This window comes from Nanorana parkeri, unplaced genomic scaffold, assembly GCF_000935625.1.
Source record: "Nanorana parkeri isolate BGI_ZX_2015 unplaced genomic scaffold, ASM93562v1 scaffold684, whole genome shotgun sequence".
Classification (NCBI taxonomy): domain Eukaryota; kingdom Metazoa; phylum Chordata; class Amphibia; order Anura; family Dicroglossidae; genus Nanorana; species Nanorana parkeri.
Genome location: NW_017306952.1, coordinates 460659 through 485464, shown reverse-complemented (window position 1 = coordinate 485464; position 24806 = coordinate 460659). Strand labels below are relative to the sequence as shown.

At 39.9% G+C, this 24806-nt stretch overlaps 1 protein-coding gene across 7 annotated transcripts in view; it reads right to left on the bottom strand.

Moving 5' to 3' along the window:
• The window catches only part of PHACTR1 (phosphatase and actin regulator 1), a 267744-nt gene that overhangs the window by 45409 nt on the left and 197529 nt on the right, over window positions 1-24806 (bottom strand). For all 7 annotated transcript variants that reach the window (XM_018563662.1, XM_018563661.1, XM_018563663.1 and 4 more), the window contains one exon: window positions 11546-11626. In XM_018563662.1, coding sequence (XP_018419164.1) covers window positions 11546-11626 — 81 coding nt within the window. The remainder of the gene's footprint in view (window positions 1-11545; window positions 11627-24806) is intronic.

Genomic DNA, 24806 nt, shown 5'->3' with positions numbered 1-24806 from the left:
TGCGCAGTACGCTTCTCTCACTCTGTTGAGACAGTGAGAGATAGCGTCCAATGTATATCCCACCGCACTCCTCACTGGTCTGCCCTTTGGAAATGGGTGCTGAAGTTGCAGCAGATATCAGTCCTTGAATCCAAATAGAGGAGATGTCACCAGCAAACTGAAATTAAATATTCAAATTATGTCTTTATTGACGCATGCACATCGTGCCACAAAGAAAGCAACATTTTGGGGCAACTATGGGTCCCTTCATCAGGCTCACATATTACATAGTGGCCCCGAAACGTTGCTTTCTTTGTGACATGATGGGCATGTGTCAATAAAGAGTTATTTGAACATTTAATTTTGGTGTGCTGGTGACATGTCTCATCTAGTGCAAGATAGGGTACACTACCCATACACATGTTTTGAACAAGCCAGAGCGCTTATTCCTGAGGTGTGGGGGGCACGCATCCAGTGTCTGCTGTTTCTTGCTGTCTAAACCTGATGGGAGGCAGTTGCCCACCTAGAAATTTTCCTGACAGCATTGCAAATGGCTGTGCATGGCCTAAAGGTACGCCATTCCAAAGAAGCTTCTGTTTGAAAAACTGTGCAGTTTTTTTGTAATGTACTGGGAATACCAGAATGCATGGAAAAGGGCTAAAGATGAACTAACCCTTTAAGTGAACTAAGCACTGACTATGGAAATTTGCTTTCCAAGGGTTTCTATGTTCAATGCATGATTGCATACACTGCACAAAAATAATTATGGCTAATATAGTTACAGTTTTTGCCAAATTTCAATAAAGCGGATCTTTCAGAAACTATGCAAATCTCAAAGCAGTATAACTTTTTTTTCTAAAAAGAAGAAGAAGAAAAAAAAAAGGCTGTATATAAGTGGCATTTCCTAACTTGAGCTGAAGTCATCAGTCTGCTGCAGGCAGGGGAAAGCATTTCCTCAGCCCCCTCTCTCCCAGTGAAGGACTGTAAAATAGTAATTTTTGCCATTTGTAAACACTGCACAGGAATTAGGTTGTACATAATTTTGTCTGGATGATGCCTGGACAAAGATGGTACCATCCTTCTAGAGAAAAGAAGATAAAGTGAAGGCTTTGTTAGGGGTACGTAGTGTTATCACTGTGAGGCCTGATTCACACCTAGGCAACAGCGTTTTCGAGTGTATAAATGCACATTTTGTTGCACGGTTTTGAGCGCTGTTGCACTTTTTTTATGAGCAGATTGCGACACATTAATGTAAATGGGCAAAATACGCAAAAGCACGCAAAGCCAACTGTAACGCTCATTTCCAAGCGTTTACTATTGACTCTATGGGGATAAAATGAGCTGTAATCTGCCAAAAAGAAGCTAATGTACTTTTTCCAGTGACAGACATTTTGCTTATTACGACAAAACGCTCAGATGTGAACAGGGGCCATAAGAATGAATTACATTTTTTTTGTGAAGCATTTTGTCACACTATTCAGCTGCAATAATACGCTTAATGTGAACCAGCCTTGAAAGATAACAAATACCTGTAAGCATTCCTTAGCATGCATGCACTTAAAGTGCAATTGAAGCCAAACTTTTTTGTAGTTTTGGATAGAGTGGAGAGGGATTAGAACACCTGTCAGGTTTTTATTGCTGTCTGTGTCCCAGTTAGAGAGATTCACCCTTCATTTGTCCTGGTGACTATTATGACTATTATCAAAATTGAAAAACTGAAACTGAAAGTAAAAGGAAATTCCAAATTTTGAGTTGCCATCAGAACAGGAATAGATGGGAAATTGTCCAATGGGGATACTAGTTCTGATGACCCTGCTGACCACAAAGGATATCCCTCACTTTGGAGGAATTTCCTCTCACTTTCTGTTGTGACCATTGAATAAGAAGTAAGGGGAAATCTTCTCAATGGGACACAGATGGCAACAAAGCTGACAGGGGTTATAACCTTCCCTTACACTATCCATTACAAAAACAAAAAATTTTGGCTTCAGTTCTACTTTAGCATGAAAAAAATATCTCCAGAATGGATTTCCGAGCTTAATCGGTTGATGCTCATGGAGGACCTGACAGCACAACTCTATGAAAGAAAGTCACAATTTTCTGCTATTTGGCCTACCCGGATTCTCTTTGGGGATAGCTTGATATATCAATGGCTCTTTGAGTAACAGATACCTGGTACTCCTGGTGCCCATGGGTGGCCGTGAGAGGGGTGTATCATTGGGTCTTACGGGTCTCCCCCGTACCTACATTCTTTTCTTCTTTTCTCTTTCCCTTTGTTGTTCTTACTTCATTACTACTTCTGTTTTCCTACCTACACTTTTCTCCATCCACTCTCGTGTTTATTATTTAGTCCACAGTTGGATGACCGTGTCCGTGACCTTGTTGAGGTAACCACCATTGCTGTGGATGGGTTTTGGTTTGGGCCTATCATCGTGGGAACACATGGACTTGTTATTTTAGGGGGAACGTATCTAGATTCACTACATTATTATCTCTGGGAGATTTTGGTTCTGATTCTGTGCCCCTAACAATTTAAATGCCTGTGTATGTTTTGCTTTATGCCTATATCCTACATTTGGGAGTGGTCTTTGTTGACTATTCTTTAATATAATGTTCTGAAACTTTAATAAAGATAATAATGTTTAAAAAAAACAAAGTTATATCTGTAAGCAACCCTAGTGTTCCACTAACATGAAAGCACCAATGGATAAGAGACTCTTATATTTCATATTCACTTCCAGTCACAAATGACACAGCAAGAATGCTCTTCAATGATCTTCAATTGAGGTCTCTCCAGAAAATGAAATCTTCATAAAGGAAAGTTGCTCATAATTGCATTTACAAGTCAAGTGGTTAAATACTACCCTGTTTTGCTTATTAAAGATATAACAAATATTGTTGAAGAGATATACACTAGTGTGGAGATTACTCTATGCCAACGCTGGAAAAAATAATCAAGACTGCCAAAGATAGCAGGTGTTGCACAGGGATTGCAGTGAATCATCAAAGTGCAATAAACAATGCCACTGGCAATAACTAACAATGAACTAAACATCTAAATTACAGAAACGTAACACAGCATATATACATCAAGGAAAGGGAGAGAGAGAACAAGACCCAGAGAGTTGAAATGGACAATCAGAGGTCTTGTACAGGCAGTCCCCGGGTTACGAACAAGATAGGGTCTGTAGGTCTGTTCTTAAGTTGAATTTGTATGTAAGTTGGAACAGGTAAATTTTTTTTAAGTAACTCCAGCCAAAAATGTTTTTTTTTTTAGTTTTAGATAGCATAGGGAAGGGTTAACCCCCTGTAACGTTTGTTTTGCTGTGTGTGCCCCTGTTCAGAAGATTTCACTTCACTTTCTGTCCCTGTCACAATTGGATTTTGAACATTTTGGGTTGTCACGAAAACAAGGATTGGTGATAAAGCTTCAGTGGAGACACCTTTTTCTCATAACTCCTACAGGAGTGAATTTCCTTCCTACGGGTAGATTTCCTCTCACTTCCTGTTGTCTGAAGGACAGGATGTGAGATTAAATCTTTCTAATGAGGCTACAGACAGCAGTAAAAACCTCACAGTGACCCGGAAGAAGAGGCGGGCACCCCTCGTCTGCACGTCTAACAAGTAAAAAAGTAACATTTGATATAAATTCTACTGTAAAAAATAGGAAGACCATATGTTTATAATCTTTCTAATTTTTACAGTAAAACTATTTTAAAACTTTACTTTTTTGTGACGTTTCTTTTAATATTTTTGGCAACAATCAAAGAGTATTCAACATTCTTGAACTTGATCCAAGAATGGTTGTTTCTTTCTCCCACATTGTACCAATAAAATCATTTTCCATTCACAAAAGAAAGCTTTCAGACTTACAAGTTTATTTTGTGTTTATGGTAGATATTATTCAAAACTCAAAAGCTGTGAAGTCCTGCTTTACTTTGTTGTATCAGGAGCTAGACATACATAGCATCCCTCCTGCTCTGTCTATTATAAAGTCACAGTTGAATCTTACTGCCCATGTTTGCATAGCATCCCCAAAATAATACATGCCAATCCAAAGATGGTGATGGGTTTTTCTGCTAAGGTTGGAGGCAACTTGACTCACAGAGGATATACTCATGAGAAGAGGAGTAGAAGACAAACTGAATAAGTTCCTCTTATGAAGATGGCCTAGGTGCAATACACATAAAAGGGCAAAAGGACCAGGTCATTGCAAAAGTAGGGGCATTGTGTTTATCTGGAACATTGCTTTTGCTTTTTTTCCTACTAAAGAGGTTTCCAGATACTACTATCACCAGCTGTTTAAAGTAGCTAGCACTAAGTTCCCACAGAGCCTGAGCTTGTTCTGCTTGACAATATGGTACTCATCAATAGCCTTCAGATAGTAGATTACAACTTTTGCATTTTGTACTTATTTCCACAGGCCCACAGTTACAGCTGATGCCCTACTAAGCATCACAATAATAATAAAATATGCATTCCAAGGAGGATTGTCTCCCAAATACAATGAAAATCCTCACAGGTTTACTGTCTTGCAAGGTATCTGAGATCACAAAATGTCCCCAGAAAGCTACCAACATCTACCCAGCTGAAAACCACATACCTTGCGCAGAATATTTATATAAAAGCTTATTCAGCATATTGTTGACTGTATTCCTTTTGTCTGTGCTTCAATATATGCAAATATAGATTTGGCCTCACCAACTAACTGAGGATGGGTAACTGTACCTACCGTATTTTGCACTCCATAACACGCACCTGACCATAAGACACATGTAGTTCCTGACAGCTGAGACAGGTGGCGCTGTGATTACAGCGCCACGGTCTCAGTGATCACGCAGAGCAGAAGAAGAACGGACTTCTTCGTCTGCTCTATGGGCTCTATGGTGAGCTCCAATGCTGTGGTCACGGGTCCCCCAGAGAAGCAGGGGACCCCTAAAACCGCGGCTGGGGAGGGTGGGGCGGAGAGGATCGCCGCTGCTCCTTTCATACATGTGATCTAATCATATCACTTGTATGAAAACGAGCATCGGCTCCACACTATACATTTAGCTCTTCTTGTCAGGAGCAGGGCTAAATGTACAAAAAAAATACTCGCCCGGCGCCCGAAACTGCATGTCCCGGGCATCGGGCGATAGGGATTCCCTCAGCTCTCACACATTTGCTCAATAAGATGCACAGACATTTTTGCCTGCCTTTTGGGGGGAAAAAAAGTGCGTCTTATGGAGCGAAAAATACGGTATATACCTAAAATCCACAACAATAGCATCATGGTTACTACTGTATACTCTATACCCCTATTACTGTTTTATAATCTACAGTACAATGGCTTTTTTATGAACTGCCATGTCTCCACAATGAAGCACTGGAATAACTAAACTGTAAATAAATCTGAACATGTCAAAAAATAAAAAAAACAAGAACATTAAGGGTCATTTTCAGAGGAAATGTATGAACTGTGGGAGTTTTTCATAAACTGAGATAAGAGTTTGTATTAGCATTTGATTATATAAAAACTGACAAGAACAGTAAGTAATGATAGGGAAAGGTCAGGGATAAAGCCTTTAGCATTTATTATTGACATATGACATGTCACGCGTTATATAAATGTACATTTCAGACAACAAGGTAAAGAATATTATGATCCAGAAAAGTCTACACAAGTTCCTTTGAACGAACGGTGGAAAGTAAGAAAGATCATGTTGTGAATATGATAATAATTATAATAATAATAATAAAAACAATCATAGAATATTAATGCTTTGTCTCATAACTCAGATATTCTTTATGCATAAAGAAGTAAAAGGCTGGAATACATAGGGGTGCATGAAGAACAATACTTCCAGAATCCATCATTGTCCAACAAATTTGTGATTTTCAATTATGAACACTTGTTCTCTGCCACTTGTGGAATCCTTGCAAAACCAATCAATCTGTTTTCTATAGATGCTATTTTTAGCTCCACAATACAAAGCACTGAGGAGAAAGTTTGCTCTTGAACCATGCTCACTGAATAGCTTCTTTTTCTGCTCAAATAAAAGAGATTAGTAGGGTTGGGATTACATAACAGACAAGCCTGACACTGGATGCTAACACAAAGTGACAGACTCTCGGGTTTCTTCTCTTCCCCACCATAGAGAAAGCTGAACGCTGAGGAGATATTTTGTTAAAGCATTTATACCAATTCCTATATCATATTCTTACGCCTTTATAATCTTAAAAGGCCGAGCCCACAGAAAAAACACTTCTCCCTTTTGGGAGGACACCAGATCAACTAGGATTGCACAAAATATTAAACATTGTTCACTCTAAACCAGATTCGCCCAAACTCTACCCTAATTTCACTTATGCATAGGGAACCTTCAAAGCCATAACTATCTTGCTTGATGTGCTGCTAGTTTAGGTTGAGTTTGGTGCCAAGATATTTCATACCTATAACACAAAGTGACTGAATTACATGTATCCTCACATCCGGCGGTTGCATGAGTTAGATGACTTGTCCTGGACGCAATCTGTTGTACAACAGATAGACAGATGTGGCACCTGTGAGTCTGACATTGCTTTGTACAGGCTTCTCTAATGCAGTTATCTGTGACTACCCATGATTCAAAATCCAGTGTACCCATCTCACTACTGACCGAATAATACCCTTAGAGTCGGGTGGGTGCCAAAGTGACTGCAGATGCCTCTGCAATCCAAGATAAATATATGTATAAAGTCACTCGCACTCCAATAGAATTTCAAGTCAAAATCGGTTTGTTGACTCAATTGCTATCACATCATATAGCGACGTTTCAGAACAACAGCTGTTCCTTCTTCGGGCAAACAGAATGTGTTGTTCCGAAACGTCGCTATATGATGTGATAGCGGTCGAGTCAATAAACCGTTTTTGACTTGAAATTCTATTGGAGTGCAAGTGACTTTATACATATATTTATCCATGATTCAAGCCACAAGAATCCAGTGATTCTTGCCTCAGGAATCCACCCTCCAAACCCTATAGGACTTGTGAATAATGCCTTACACTCCCAGAAGTGTATCACATGCTGAGGATCTTTCAGCAAACCTCTCTCCTTAAGCTAGTAGAGTTCAATGGTGGAGGGCAGGCAATTGTTAACTGTTTGCTTTGAAGGGAGGTTTTCTTTTAAGCTTTAGAAAAAAGTGGCAAAATCATTCTACGTTTTACTTTTAACTAAAGTGAACTTTTAACATAACCCTTAAACCTATCCCCTAAACTAAACATAAACCACATTTTAAAAGTGAACCTGTGACCAGGCTAGGGACATTTCATTAATTATTTACAAATTCTTAACAAGAAGTAAATGAACTTTAAAACAAGCAAACCTGCATTGCAGCACACCACAATGCTTGAGAGCACAATACACTACTTGGGCTGCCTTAAAGTGATATTAAAGTCAACAGATTTTTTAGCTATTTCAAATGCTGATTAAATCACTTACAATGGATGCTGCTTCTTGATGTTCAAAGGTTTCAGCTTCCTGCAGAATCAGATGGTCGCCTGAGCACTGGCCCTGACATCCTGTTTAGGGTGGCTCCTTTCCCTTGCAGGGTTCTATGTGTACTTGTGTGTACAAACACGCAGATATGTCAAGGCAAGCCTGTCCCCAGCTCCCTACTCTTCCCTTCGTCCCACTCCTTCCTTCTAAAGGCTAGTAGGTGGATGGCTACTACAGACTTCTCTGTCCCGTGTGATCTTGTGCTGGACATGAAGTTCAGAGAAGCCAAACTGAGAGAGATAGAGCCAGCTGTTTGGAAACATCATGACTGTAAGTGATTTGGACAAAATGCAAAGAAATATTTTGCTGGGCAATGTGTATTTGTTTAAGAGTTTAATACTAGGCAGGCTGATAAGGTTAATGTGTGTGTGCTATTGCAACAAGGCACAGCAAAGGTGTGAAGGGCCCTTAAACTGATATTAAAGTCAAAGGGGTTTTAAGGTTTTTCAAATGCTGATTACATCACTTACAATGGGTGGTGCCCTTTCAAGTTTAACATTTTTAGCTTCCTGCAGAATCAGCTGGTCCCCTGAGCACTGGTCCTGATATCCTGTTTTAGGGTAGCTCAATTGCCTTGCAGGATCCTATGTATGTGATAGTAAGCTGTGCAGGTCTCTACAAACACCAGCCAAGTCAATCCCCTGCTCCCTGCTGCTTTTCCCACCCTTCTCCCAGCTAACAGACAAAACAGCTGTGCTAGTAAGCTGTTTGTCTCTAGAAAAACACAGACACAGCAAGGCAAGACACTCCACTCTTTCCTGTTCCCCTCCTCTTTCCTCCATTTTCCCTTCTTCCTTCTGCATGATCGTAGATGGACAGCTGCTGGAGACTGCTCTATCCCTTGTGACCTTGTACTGGACAGGAAGTTTGGGGAAGCAGAGCTGAGATGGTTGGAGCTGTATGGGAATATGGTAACTGTAAGTGCCTAGACAAAAATGTAAAGATATACTTTGTTGGACAATGTATATTTGTTTGATCTGGATTAATTAAAAAAACAAAGTTTGAGAGTTTAATACTAAGTAGAAGACGTAATAGACAAACACAATTTACTTAAAAAGAATCTATTATGTTGCCCACGCAGGGAAAGTGATAGGTTCTCTTGTAACCAAAACTTCCCCCATCTGCTGATACCTTTGCTATCTTGGTTGTATTTGAAAAGAAAGCACAGGATGAATTAGAAAGGTCTGAAACACAATGGCAGTTCAAATATGCATTGATTTATCTACACAATGCCCACACAAACATCTAAACTTCCCTAAAGCATAAAGTAAATGGGTCATTTTATGCAGGTATATAGGTTTTCTGCATTGCGTGCATTCTTTCTTCATTCATATGAGATAAGGTGGCCACAGGCAAAGTTTTCTGTGGCAAGCTGCACATCTGATCCAATTTGCAATGATAGCCAACCCAAGAAGAATGCATGCCTAAGGTAAACAGTGTTTAAAACAGATTTATTTTCAACATAATTGTATGAATTCAACAATCCCATCCCGTAAAATGGAATCTCACCAAGCAAGATCCATATTAACCATTTCTGGATTTAAGACAATCCATAAAAAAGGAATCCAATTGGAAAAGGTAGAATTGTCACTGCATTTCTAAAACCCAGAATCTTCATCGAATGGAAAACTGTGTCAAAAGGCTTCTCCTAACTGTTCCTTTTATATACAATGAGAGAGCAGAACCTATCCTACATATAAGGGGTACACTCTGCTAAACTGACCTAATAGAATAGTGCTTATGAAGTTTCCAAAAAAGAACAACCATTTCTTTGGAACAAAATTGTTTATGGTACACTTTAAAATAGTTTGCCCAGTCGGAACTCCCTTCATTCAGTAACATTGATTCCTTTGACTGCACTGCTTTCATGTCAGACACAGTATTGCAATCTGGCAGTTTGGATTAACGCTGTCTTGGACCTCAAATGTCAGCTTTCAGGTGGACAAGGAACCAGAAAATGGTAAGCGCACTACAAATAATGTAAATGAATATTGGTGGTGGTGTTCGGTGTGCAGTCTCCTTTATCAGGGAGAGGACCCCTTTGTATAAAATAAACAAGAAAAAACAAAAGGACCGCTACTACCTGGAGGTTGCTTTTTAAAACAATTCCATAAAAAAAATCTATGGTGGTATGTATAAGGAGAAGGGAGAATGACTCACTGTTGGATGGAGGCAAGGATGATCCTCTGATGGAAAAATGAAATGGTTGTCCCGTCAGTGGGAGAATTCTATATTCTGGCCAGCTGAGCCCGGACATCATCAATAACATCTGGAAAACCACATATCAAAAGTGACAGCTGCTAACATAAGTTCCTGCAAAATACTTCAGGATCCACAAGGTTTCATCCATATGCTTCATTCCAGTCACCATTCCACAGGGAATACATAATTCTCCCACTGACGGGACAACCATTCCATTTTTCCATCAGAGGATCATCCTTGCCTCCATCCAACAGTGAGTCATTCTCCCTTCTCCTTATACATACCTTTCAGGTGGACAAGGACAACCTTATTGCACCCTAATCTGAAAGTTTATTGGGATGCTTGGGTGGAGATCAGGACATTTAGACTTATACTATAAAGTTATTACAAGTGCTTCCAATGTTGGCTGACAGAGATCTGTTATCATGTCAGACACTTTTTGAATTTGTAGAAAATTTGCTTGGCAAGTCTACAGCAAGAGTCCTGCAGGTCTTAGCAAGAGCTCTGCAAGCATACAGCACTTTTGCAAAGCATGTTGAGCTGGAGACTTGCAATGGAGACTTGCTGTAATTGTGCAACAAAATTGAAGCTTGGCAAGTCTGCAATAGTTTAGCAAGTCATTTTTAAACTTGCAGCTTAATTGCTTGCTATCTGGGTGTTTCTGCCTATCAGTTAAGTTGCATGAAAAACAATGGCTTCAGAACTTCAGAGAACTTTAAAGAACCAGCAGGAGTCTGCTATTCTATGGCCAGGCTTAGTCTGCTAAGCAAGTAGTAGCAGTATGACAATACATACAAACTAGAATACAGAAAATAAAACACACAGTGAATAGTGGTAAAGTCCACCTAGACTCAAATGGTAACATAAAGAATAATTGTTAATATTTATGCTTTGGTGAGAAATACTGAGTGAAACAGAAGGACTGAAATATGTACCTTTTCTGGAAAAAATGGTGCTCCGAGCCAACCTTCATTGTTGGCCACTTGTGTTATGGCCTAGGCACCTGTTCAGTGATAACTCTAATCCTCCAACAGAGATCACATAGTGCCTAAGCCCTCAGCCATGAACCAGAAGGAAACTCAACACAGTGCTTTCGGATTAAAACAGGTTTTTAAGCCCTAACACAGGCTTAGGCACTATGTGATTAGATTTAAAATCGGTGACCTTCTTTCTCATGCCTGTTGCCCTGCAACTGATACAGTATTTGCAAGGATAAAAACCTGTGCCGTTAAAAAGAGTAATTTTTTCTTTTGGTGGATTATGTGATCTCTCCTAGGCCATAACACAAGTGGCCAACAATGAAGGTGGCCCGGAGCACCATTTTTTGTTATTTATGTATCCATACCATCCAAGAGTCAACATAGCTTTGTGGTAAAGGTAAAATTCAGGCAAACAGATAAGACACAGGCTGAACTTAGATGTACTTTTGCATTTCTTGTATAGCCAGATTCCCTCCAAGCCTGTGGCTGGGTCATCAGCACACTGATGAGATCATCACTTTCCTCTCTATTGCTCTTAGGAAGCTCAGCACTGTGTAATACAGTGGAACCTGACTGGCCTACTGTGTTGGTCCTCCTCTCCTGAGTGTGCAGGGTTATAGGAGGCTTATACCAAGAGACGTTCTTTTACTTTTTCCAGCACCAGCCTTTAATAATAAATTTAGTTAATGCAAAATTGAACTAAATTGTGCCTTTTTAACAACGTGGAGGACAACTTACATTCATGAGTGATATTGAACATAAACAGCATTATAGATGTCTGTTCAGGAATAAACACTGCACCAATATGAACTGGGTCCTAGTGCAGCAAGTTAATAATGGCCAAAGAGAAACAAGCAAATAAAATACCTTTGTCGTAGATTTCTTTTAAGACTCCTCTTTTAATGAGCTCCTCTCTGCTCTGTCTCATTGAAATTTTTCGTTCTAGTGCTACAAAGAAGAAAAAAACAACATTTAGCAACCCACGCTAAATACATAATCATGTCTACACAAAAGTGTTCATGAGAAAATAAAAATACATTCTTTGTTAATCAAGTAATATAAATGTTCTACCCTCAGTTGCATAAGGGATACTCAGGTAGTGATTTTTATTAACCACATGTAATCATATCACCTACCATTACATGCGTTGTGCAGGCGTTTACATGGAGCTGCTGTCACCTGATCATTGACTTGAATGGCTGACAGCGGCCGCTTGTAAACGCCAGATTAGGGATTCCTGCTGCAGGAAAATGCACGTTCCTGATGCCGGAATCCCTAAATGCACCTAAACTTACAGGTGTCAATAGGGCCTTTTTGTATCTGTATTGGTGTTCGTAGTACCATACCGGATATAGTTAACTTTATTGAAGTATGATATTTGGCAAGTGGCCCCCATGGGAGAAATACATTTGTCGAGTGGCCTCCGAGTGAATTAAGTTTCAGACCCCTGATCTAGGACAACAACCGGAAAGCTGAACCGGAAAGTGAGATGAATTGGAGAATTTTTCCAAGTCAGCCATTTTAGCCTAGATTGTTCACTTTTCCTGCCTTCTCCAAGCTCTTCACCCTTTAGTGAATAACCCCCTTAGTGAAACTTTCTTGACCAACTGCTGTGTATGTAATTTTCTAGCCATCTCTTTCTTCGCTGTTATATACTTCTTGAATGTTGTCCACTAAGCAAAAAAAATGTAGTAATCATTGGTTTTACGTCATTTTCAGGCCTAAAATGTGGAATATAACATGGGTGCAAAAAAATGAAAAAAGGGCCTCAGTCATGAAGGGGTTAAGACTGAAGTTGTATCATGTTGCCCCCAGACCTGAATTTTTGAGCTGTTATATACTTCTTGAATTTTATTCACTAAGAAAAAAAATGTAGTAATCACGTGGAATAATTTGACTATATTTGCAAGATTGTGTTATTAATACAATGCAATGTAAAATGATTTTGTGTTAAGTTGGGCATCAGAAATAAAGGCAACATTGCTAAATGAAGACTGCAGTTTTATCATGTTGCCCCCAGACCTGAGTTTCTCCGGTGGGCCCCAGAATGCCACTCTATCCCTGGAAGCAGTCATTGCCTTTCTTAAGTTAAGGTTAAATTACCCTCACAATTAAAGTTGAAAAACAAATTGACAATGAGTGTATCAGAGCATCAAAGCCAATAGTGCTAAACCAACATAACAGCTGGTCAATTCTCCATGGACATTCAAATCATTGGGCGTGCTTCCTAGTTTGAAATGTTAAAAAAAGGCATGCCCTCTTCAGAGCCTAAAAAATAAAGAACACACCACTTGAAATGTGTCAACCTAGGATGCATGCTGCAAAGGCTTTGGCTGTGCCGGCAGAGTTATGTCACGTTTATACTGGTTTAGCGCTATTGACGTTGACACTTTGAGAAACTGAAAATAATTTTTATAACTTGTTAATAATTGCTTCATTACGCCAAGGCACTCTGGTGTGTTTTATTTGATTGAAACAGTACACAAGCTCTTAAGGAGCTAAATTACAAGTAGGCCCCTCTTCAAGTCTGCACCTACCTGTCAACAACAACCTTTGACTGCCTGTTACATCTAACATCATTGAGGTCTTCACAGTTGTCCTAGAATGGCAGCTTCTCAGTCTGCACATGACCTTCTCTAGCAACCTCAACAACCAGAATAATTAGCTGTCAGCATCTGAGCCACAGCTGTCCTCTAGAAAAATGAACAAATTGAGTTGCATAAATGTTGGTAGTCTCACAATTTCTAGTTACTGTTGATACAAATCATTTAGTTGATGTATGAGCATCTAGTAGATAAGGGGGAAATAAATATATGTACAGATCCAGAACAAGGGGGAACTATGCAGAAATGTAACATGTTTACATTTCCTACAACTCAGTTACTGTCACAGCCACGTGCACCACAAAAAAATATGTTATCACTTCGAGTAGTTTTTCTGACACTGCAGTGTGATTTTGTTTTATAGGGGCAGTTTAAGTGTAAACTGCCCTATTAGGAGTTTAATACATCTCCCTATTTCTTGAGCTGAGCTGGGAACTGTGCAGCAATAAGGATTTATGTCCACAGAGTCAAAGATAACCACATAGAAAGTAAAAAAAAAAAGCAGTGTGTGATCAGGTGTGGCTATAGTAGCTCATGAGCTTTCATTGCCTAGATATCAAACCTGGGCCATTTAAGTGCAGAACTTTTATCTTTTGGCACTTAAAATACCTGTTGATCCTGACAGAAATCTAATGTACTCCTAATTTTGAGGGTTGTCAGTTCTGTTTAAGTTCTCCTCTGCTGGAATACCGTTATAGAGATGAGGAAAGGGAGGTGTTCTGTAGTCCACCAGACATGATCTCAGGCAGAGATGACAACAATATTTGGGATTTCAATGTAGTAGAGGCAGCATTGTCAGCTCACACTTACTACAGGACGATAGGCATTTACTGGATTTCTTACAGGATCAACAGGTATTTTCTGCACTTGAAATATTTTAAAAATCCAAATCATGGGGAAAAGCGCATTCATTGCAGAGCTGTATTGCATGTTTGTTTTATTTTCCCAGGAATATACTTTAAGAATACTGGCCAGACATACTTTAAGCATGGCTAAACAGTGACATTTTGATGTTTTTGGTACGTGAAAGTCTAAGGGGGTTATTCACTAAGTTGCCGAAGGCAGCTGGGTGAATAACCGAGCCGAAGTGAAGTGAGCCGAAGCATGTTTGGCTATTTACAGCAGCCCACTGCAGCTATTGTGAATAGCCCATACAGCAGCCCTTTGGTTCAGCTGAACTGAAGGCTTTCTGCAGCTGAAGTGAGCCAAAGGATTAGCTGAACGTTTAGGTATATCCTTCGGCTCTTTAGTGAATAACCCCCTTCAGAAAACATGAAAGTTTCCTAAAATAGAAGGTATTCAGGAACGTTTTGAAGAAAATAGGGGATTAGGATACATGGATAGAAATGGAAATCAGGGCAGAAAGAAGTCTGTAAGTATTTTTTTCACCTTGATTCCTGTATTTGACAACTTTATTAATAAACAATGAGGTATGCATGCATCAGAGGAACTACACAATAAGATCAAGAACATCTAGTGCACAGAGGAAAATCCAAGAGTCACTTTCAGAGTTGCCAACATTAAAAACAATTTTCAGGAGACATCCTGTCTAAAACTTTAAATTGCTACTCCAACTGGGAATTACAATTCCCTATTATATCATAATAACTAAACCAGCATTAAAGGGATATATTTCATGGCATTTTCCTTGTTCTGATTATTACACCATCAATATTACACCTAGTTACCATTTGCAATGTTTAACATAGATCCAAAACTGAATGACATTTAGATCCTACAGCACTCTATATCATAAACACTTGGCATGGTTTTTTGTTTTCATAAAAAACTGCTTTCACTTAATTTTCATCCGTTGTTGCGTTTCAGTGCTGATAATCTACTCCAGCGCCTTTGCTGCCAATTGTTGTCTACATTCACTCACTCCAGCGTTTTCAGCACATCATTGCTCTGTACCGGCATCCTGATAGTGACAATGCTGGACCCTGCATTCCCAATGTGTGTTGGCAATTGTTTTTTCCATGTGTCAGGGTGACAAAGGAGGAGCACAACTGTGAGGCAGTTGTCATCCTGTAACAGGAAGTGACTGAACAAGGACCTTATAGCAAAATCACCAGGTATTTTTTTTTTTTAAAGCTGCAGATGTAAAATGATTGAAAACTGTTTTTGGAATTACGTTAACATATTAAATATTGGGTTTAGATGTAATCTAATTTCATATTTACTTCCTAGGCAACAGGGTGACCTATAAGGCAAATTAGATTTCAATACCCTGCAAGTGCAGACATCCTGTTGATGTGCCAGAAATGCACTCAGATCCTAATTCTTGCTGTGGGCTGTCAGCACACAGGATTTTTGTGGACTGAGTGGTGTCAGCCCTCCAAGATGTCTTTTCTAAACGAAGAGGTCTATTCACAAAAGGGTGAAGAGTTTGGAGAAGGCAGGAGAAGGAAACAATCTCGGACAACATAGCTGAACTGGAAAGTGAACTGAATTGGAGAATTTTTCCAAATCGGCTATTTTGTCCTAGATTGTTCACTTCTCATGCCTTCTCCAAACTCTTCACCCTTTAGTGAATAGACCTGTAATTAAACCTAAGTAAACCTTCCTTTAAGTCTGTTCTCCAAACCATTAAAGTGACATTAAAGTAAAAAAAAAAAATCCCCTCCCCCCCATGTTAATGTTAGCACTTACCTTAAATGATGTCTCTTATTCCGATCTTCTTCTTTCCTGATGTTTTCATCTGTTCCTCCAGCGGTGCGGCGGCTCTCCGATCCAGCGCTGACTGCTCTGTCCCTCCGATCCAGCGGTGTCTGCAGGCGGGGGCACGCGTCCATAGATTTACCTTGCGTCTCTGCTCGTCTCCCGGCCGAGAATCCGAACTGCTCATGCGCCCGCCCCAAGATCCTTTGCAGCCGTACGAGCAGTTCCTGATTCTCGGCGCGGGAGCACGCAGCGATAACGAGGTAAGTTTAAACCTAGTTAAAGCGTTCTCTCTTTTTTAAACTATTTGCCTATATCTACTGCTTGCTAGCAGTAGATATAGGCAAAAAAAACGGAGGGTTTAGAACCCCTTTAAGGCTGAATGATCTGTCGTCCCAAGATAAGACTTAGGAGGGCTAAAAAGGCTCCTTTAGATAATACAGGAAGTATGCAAAGGACAGAGGACAGCTCAGAATTTCTGACATCATTACCAGATATTTTTTATACACTTATCTAAAAGATATAAAAAACACTTTCAATTGTACTGTATAGGTAACAGACCAAAAGGGAGCAAATAAGAGAAGATCATTGTTAGGGATTACATACCATAAGGGCTAAAAAGTTATGTCAGGGTACCAAAGAATGATGTAATTCTTTGTCATGAGTCACATCTGAAACTTTTAGGACTAAGGTCCAGTACATGCTATGTTTTAATGAGAATGCTGGTGCGTTGTGGTAGCTCCAGCAGTGTGCGGTGTACTGCACACTGCCGGAGATGTCACAGCTTACATTTTTCTTTTTTATAACATTATTCGTAGTGTAGAGTGTGTACACTCCATTCAGGTCCCCCCACAATAGCGTGGTGCACTGCGCTGCCATATAGTGACCTGCAGTGGCATCCAGTGTGCTGAGGAAAACTGTAGCATGTCTAAATTTTTTTGCAGCACAGCGCACCACCCATTACACTGCACTTTGGTGTGAACAGGGGACATAGAATGTTTTCTATGTGCCCTAACAGTGACTGGTATTTTTCCTATGCAGAAAAATGCAGGTCACTGCTTATACGGGTCCTTCCACTGGCTGATACATGGGACATCATCTTCCCCTGGAGTACTGGTTTTCACAAAAACTGAGCATTACAACTTTCTTGTTACAGACATTTGCTGGCCTGACTTTCTAAGTAGACAGACACATCAATTGCAGTTCTAGACTTCCAGCAAACCTCAGAACCTGTTGGCCGTGAATACATTCAAACACATGGAAACAAACCAACTCTGATGTTTCATCCTAGCTACAAAGAAAGAAAAAGAAAATTCCAATAACCACAAAAAGGGACCATTCATATTTGCCTTCTTTGATTCTGATCTCCTGTTTAATATATGTATATACTGTATATCTAGGGCACAGTGCATATCAATGAATAACAAAGTGGAGATTTTGATTCTATTCCATTGAATGGCAAGTAGAAAGCGAACCAGCTTTCCGGTTTTCTTAAATTAAATTTTTACTCTATTGTGTTATATCTCTGAACCACAGTGTGTGTATTAAAATGTAAGCAGAACAATTTAAACTACCTCCCCCACGCACAGCTGCATTCACAGTTCCATGCCATTGCCTTGTCAAGCAGAATGATTTAGCACTCTCTGTTACTACAGGGCATACTACAATATGCTAAAATAATTGCAGCACATTCATTCCCAGTTTTGTTATGTGCCCCTTTTTATGAATGAAAAGTCCATGCATAGTTTTTATACCTACATTATTTAGTTGCACTCTGATTTTCTCATTTTTCCCAAAGAAAGGAATGTTGCTTTTGCAGTCTACAGAAACGTTTTATGAATAAATTCCTAATATATCCCATTTTATTTTATGTTAGTTATTAGCAAGTTATGTTATTTTATACTAATTCAATTTTGATCACCGTGTGACTGCATAATACTGCAGGAATCCACAGAGATGAGAATGTAGCCATGCTACACACAATATAATAAACATATGAGCATATGTGTTTTTTTGTATCTAACACATACATCCTGCAGATTAAGAAATATCATGAACAAACAATATTCTTTATAAGGGATAGAGATGGGCTCCTCTGGGACACGGACACATTAGTCATCTAAAAATGATAAAGGTAGTTCTTTCTATTAGAAGTAACCACCTAACCAATGCCCCACTGTCCAATGAGAACACCTCTACTGGCTACTGGGACAAAAAAGGTAACCCAAAGTCAGGGAAGTAAAGCTTTTGTAATATTAACCTAGATCATGGGGCATGGGGAAAAAAAAGCCTCTGGTCAGCAAAGGAAACTAGTGACTTTCCTTTAGTCTTGACATTTTTTAAAAGGCTATTTTGTGCACTTTAACCATTTGTGGACCTTAGGTGTGCTATACAAGCCCACAAACACTTCATGTAATTATTGTGGGCGTATGTAGTATACCCTTCTCCTCTTCCTCTCCTTCGCCCTGGCCATAACCTGCAATTACAGACTATCATTTTGACTTGTTCTATATCACTGGAACAGTTCTTGCTTCTCCCGTGTAAACGGACACTAGCAGAGGAGTGTCTGTTGTGTCAATAAGAGTTTCAATGTAGCAATGTTAACTTCTCTGCTTCATTAATAGTAGAAAAAAATATATGTATTACTTTGTTGTCTTAACGAATGACAAAGTTATTGATGAATCAATAGGCCTATAGATGAAATGTAAAAATGTATCTTGTACAGAAGGGGTGTATATGGGGTATACAGACGCAGCTGAAGTGGTTAAGTTCTTTACTTTTCGCTTCCATTTATGCTCTAGAATTGGCTCCTGCTCAGGTGTCTGGTTGCAGCAAGTAGTTCCCAAGAAGGAACGAAATGCACCGACATCATAAACATGCGCTCTGTCCCATAACCCAGATGACTCACCTTAAATAATAAGACAGCAGGCAGAGATACACTTCTTCTAACACAAAAGGGAACAGAGCGCCACCTCCGTGTGTAAAATCGTTTATTACAATAAATAAAACAAGGGATAAAAGTACTCACAAACAAACTTTTTCATCAGGCTTTAACAACAAAGGAGAGGCCACACTGTCTGTTGACCCAACATGGTATCCCCCCGACTATGTAACACGGTAGTATCCGGTAACATCACCGTCCACCGACCGCAGTCAGCCAAGATTGACGCGTTTCAGGGGCAAGCCCCCTTCTTCAGAATCAACTTCTTCGGGATGACTGGGGCTATGATGGACAAAAGGATGTCTGGACTTCCATAGACAACTTGAATGAGAACCTGCATGTGAATGGATCTATTGTCCAACCAAGTAAGCCTGTTTTATTCTACCCTCCTGCCCTTCCCAACTCCGTAGTGGATAAAAAAATTTAGGTGGTGGATGACTTCATTCCTATACTATCTAAAATATATAGATAGAACTAGGATCTAACATTTTGTAATTTGATCTTATGAGGATATGCTTTCACCAAGATTGGAGAATACAATTGTGAAGTTATGACAGTTCACTTCTAACTTCTCCTTAGACAAATCCACACTTGTTTGATATAGATGAATCTGCCTGAGAGTAGCACTTATACAAAACCATCTACCGATGTTGGAACTCCGTTATTATCTCAGTTACAATAATAATTACTTATATTGCCTTAATACCTACCGTAGCTATTGTTCATAGTTAGTGGGGATAAAGGGGCAGGTGAGCGCTTTTTTGGGTTAATGTACACACAACCTTATTATGATTTAACTTGTGTTTTGGGAAAGGTGGTGGATTTCATTTGGTTTTTTACAATTTGGTTTTTCTATAAATATTACTTTAATAACACACATTTGAGAGAGTTACTCATATATGGTACTATAACACACATTATTCCCGTTTCTCTTTCAAGTGATTGTATCTGCCATAGATTTTTTTGGATGAATATTATTATTCCCTGGGTTATATACAGTATTTTCATTTGTACACAGTACAGTCAATGGTCTAGTTCAGGGGTAGGCAACCTTGGCTCTCCAGCTGTGCTGAAACTACAAATCCCATAAGGCATTGCAAGTCACAGGCATGACTCCCAGAGTCAGAAGCATGATGGGATTTGTAGTTTCAGCACAGCTGGAGAGACTAGGTTGCCTAGCCCTGGTCTAGTTGAACATCTAAGGAAATCATGCTCCATTCGGACCGTATAGTCGACTACATGGTCTGTAAATATAATGTTGCTATGATTAAGAGAGGGGGTCACGTCGGTGCCTGTATTGTTTTACCTATCAGGAGTTTCTACACACAATGAACTGCTGTCCTACATGGGCTGGAAGAAACTACAACTTACTGAATAAAAAGATGATAATAAATACAACACAACATAACTAGGGTTCAGAAATAGAAACATAATATATATAACTTATTGGCTGAAACTAAAGAAAACATTTGGGCTGGAGTTTTAAAAATGTGAAAATAATATTAAAAATAGCTTTAAGGTGAACACAGCAATAGCAACCCAAAATATGCACTCAGTGAAAATATACAAAACTTTCCCTTAACCATATAATGTGTAATAGGCGTGTTAGTTGACTATCAGTCATAAGTAACAAAAAGCACAGGGAGGAAATTGATAATCCACAAGCAGGAAATAAATTAGAAAGGATTATTAGTTGGAGAGTCTTGATTTGATCCCAACATTGTCTCACAAAAGTTTATCCAGACAGATAAGATTTGCTCAAATATCAGTACATTTGATATTATCATACAAAACCTGCTAGTAAAGCATATGTTTTCCTTGGGTTGTGGTGGGAAAGTAAGGTCAAATTATTTTACAGAACTACTTTTTGATTCATAGAGAAGATCTTAAGGTATATCTAAATTAGGGATGCACCCATACCGGTATTTCGGTATTGAGTACAAGTACTGATTTTTTTCCCCCGATACTGAATACCGATACTGGAAGTCCCATTAAGGAAGCCAGGGGTGTGTAATGACTCGCCACCTGGCTTCCTGATTAGCTGGGAAGCAGGGCGGCGTGTAATGACGCAGTGCCCGGCTTCCTGATTGGCCAGGAAGCTGTCTCCATGCTCCCTTGTCATGAGGTGACGAGGGAGCATAAAGCCGGCTTCCCGCCAAATGAGAAAGCCGGGCGCGGCTTATTGATTGGTCAGCTTCCTGACCAATCAAGTAGCCAGGCAGCGAGTCATCACACGTTCCTTGGCTTCCTGATTGGCCGGGAAGCCGGCTCCATGCTCTTTCGTCACAAGCGATGAACGAGCATGGAGCCAGCTTCCCAGCCAATCAGGAAGCCGGGCAGCGTGTAATGATGTGCTGCCTAGCTTCCTGATACAGGAAGTATTGGGCTAGGCATCGGAGCATTTGGGCAAGTATGAGTACTCGCCCCAAATACTCGGCATCGGCACCGATACCGATACTAGTATTGGTATCAGTGCATACCTAATCTAAATCCAAGAACATAATGTAATTTATTGCAACTTACCAGTCTTGAGACATGGCTGCTGCATAGGTTTTCTTCTTTTAAGCTAAGTAAATTTTCTGCAAGTACAGAAAATATCTGTTGACCATGCCAGTAATGCAGTATCCTTAACACTTACTGTGATCTGAACTAAATTCTCAAACAATGTTTGAAATGCCTTTCAAACTATCTTCGGTATGCTACACATTCCTGTGCCCGCTCTGTAATGGAGATGAAGAATGGAGGTGCATGTTTGTAGCAAATCAGGGGAGAAGCCGGGGTGATAACTCTGCTCCTCCATAGATACAGCAAAGCGAGTGACTACAGCCATTGTAGGACAGAAAGTGTGTTACTTCCAGGTTTACCAGATGAAAATCTAGGAAAAAAAGCATACAAACATGCAGCCAACACATGTAAGAACTGTGAAGTTGCAAGATATAAAACTTTAATTTTTGGCATTACATACATTTTAAATAACCTTTTTTTCAAGTAGTGGGTCAAGCATTCCAGTGGGTCAAGCATACCAAGGCAATGAATTTTGGATACCCATGTAAGATTGCTATAATATACTGTAGAAGTACAGGCCCATTTAAGGTACAAAAATTGTGCTTCATGACAATGGTGGAAGATGGGTCATGGGATACAGCCAGATGTCAATTGTCCAGCAAAAGCTTAACAAGGATGGACCAGTAACTTTTCAATTCTGCATGAATAAAGGCCTGATACAGTTCCTAGCAAAACATACAGCATAATAATAAAAACACTGTAGATTTAAAAAAAGTAAAAGTAAAATAAAAATATGTTTGTTTAGGTAATGAATGTAAGGTGATTTCATATCAGCATGCAGAGCTGTATGCTGATGTGATTTTTAGTCAAAGGGGGTAAAGGTCTGCTTTAATATTAAACTATACCTGAGACCAGGTCTGCTATAAGCAATCCCCATGAATATATAAAAAGAACATATGATTCTATATGTACTCCCTTAAAGCTTTAGGGAGTACAATTGCCACCATCCTCATCCAATTAAAGTATGCAGGAAATTAGTGGTAAATGGTGTTCTAGCACAGGCCACTCTATCATAATATATAAAAATATGACCCATATTGCAGTCTACAGGGAGTAATTAAAAAGATAAGCTTTTAAAGACATGCCAACCTTTATAATGTATCCAGGCACAATAAGCAATCTAGCAAAACAAATGACAAACGCACTCAACAATTTGTCACCAGCAATACAGTAAGGTGCACACGAAATGGGCTTTGAACAGTAAACAGTAGAAAGGTATCATGGCACACTCACAAGCTAGCATGTAAAAAAACGTGTCTCACCACTAAGGTTAATAACAGAGGTTTGGATACACGTCTTCTGCAGAAAATGTGAAAGCCGCACAGCCGCGCCAAGGCACCTCTTATAGTGCGGTCCACCAAACCTCTGTTATTAACCTTAGTGGTGAGACAAGTTTTTTTACAGGCTGGCTCGTGAGTGTGCCATGATACCTTTCTACTGTTTACAATAAGCAATCTTCCTCTTACCTGCGAATACTTCCCTGTGCTCAGCGAGCTGTCACCATAGGTGTAGGTCAATATAAACATTGTTTTGTTTATATTTACCCATCTGCAGTACAACTGCAGTCTGCAGATCAGGATGTCTACACATTAGGACTGAGAATGTTAAGAAAAGGAAATTTACTTTGGCTGGAATCACATGGGGAAGGGGTAGGGGGGTAGCTGTTGATGCAGGGGCTGCAGATTGTTTCTACAATGATTACATGTTCTTCCTGAGAGTGCTATGCAGTATAGAAATCACTATGTGCAGGTTCTGTCACTGAAGACACTGAATTACAGTTATATGGAGCAGCATAATGTGTCAATTTAGCTTTTACCACAAATTTGCATTTATTCTTAAAAAACAAAAAAAAAGATAAAGTATCAGGTCCTTGGAGACCGTAGCTTCAAGTACCCGCAGGAGGTAGTATGCTGGAAGATTCATCACTGAGATCAATGGCACCTACACATTATTCTGACAGAGGCACATGACTACCTTGAAATAGAGTTCCTCTGGGAAACAATGTTAGATCTTCAAAGCAGGGCTGTAGAAGTATGCCTATACACATAAGGTGCCCTAAACACCCTCCATAAACTATTACGAGTCTGATGTTCTCATTACACCATGCAATACAGAATAGACAGAACCAATGGAACGAGTCCCCGTGCTCGAAAAAACTCTACCACGGTTATACACATAGCTCGAGGACAGTCCCTATTTTAAAACAAACTCCCTCCATTTTTGTTTTTCCCTTATTTGAAGTAAAGATCTCTATACAAAAATTTTACTATTTAAAGCAGATCTCTGGGCAAAGAAAAAACTCAAATCAAGCTGTTTTACTTACCCGATCCAAGGCCCCTTGGCGCTCAACTCTCACTTCTTCTCTTAGTGACTTCACCTCTACTGCAGGTCAATGGACTTGCATAAGACATGTTGACATCAGCGGTCCTTAGATCGCCGGAACGAAGAAGAGAAGAGGCTGCTGGGACCGGTCTGGACGGAGATGGTGGGAGCGGAAATCAAGTGTGTAAAGTAGTTTTATTAGTGTCCCCTATACATAAACGAGCACTTAAACCTTGCAGTGCAGGGATAGTCCCACTGCATGGATACGTTTTTTGTCCACCCTATATATCTGTAGCTGCTACCACCTTTTATGGAGTGGATACTAGAAATTTACTGTTGCTGAATGCTCAAGTTTACTGAATGCTCAATTGCGGGAATTGTTTGACTAGGCCTCAAGCCTGGAGGAGGCCTTACATGTGGACCCAGGAGGGGTCTGATACTGATTGAGGAGGAGAACCAGATAAGCTGGTTGGCTACTGGAGGTGCAAAGGAGGCATGATCAAAATGTTGATAGGTATTCCGCATACAGGCTCACATTAAGCCTGTGCACCAGGGTTCAACTGCAACCATTTTTTTTTAGTTTTGGATAGACTTGGGAAGAGTGAATACTTCCTTTAAGGTTTTTTTGCTGTCCTTGAAAAGTGTTGCAGTTTGTGTTCAGGTAAAAATGAAATTCGACCAAAATATTGCATATTCAATAATGAAACGCTCATACAGAACTTCAATGTTGGTAGGAAAATTCCTATCTCATAATCCTTGGACCTCCACAGCAATGCACAATGCACAGCGGGCAAGCTTAGCCCCAGATAGTTCTCTCCCCTACAGGGGCGTCCCCAGCTGTGGTGTCACCCGGAGCAGTGGGCGAGTGACACCCTGCTAGGACGTCATCACGCATGCGCTAGGTCATCATGCACGAGCATAATGACGTCACCGACGTTTACCGGCCTGCAGCCATCTTGGTCCTCTCCTCTCTCGTGCAACTGTCGGGCTTTCGGTTCATGACCGAGTGCCTGACTTTTCAAAAAGGATGACACCA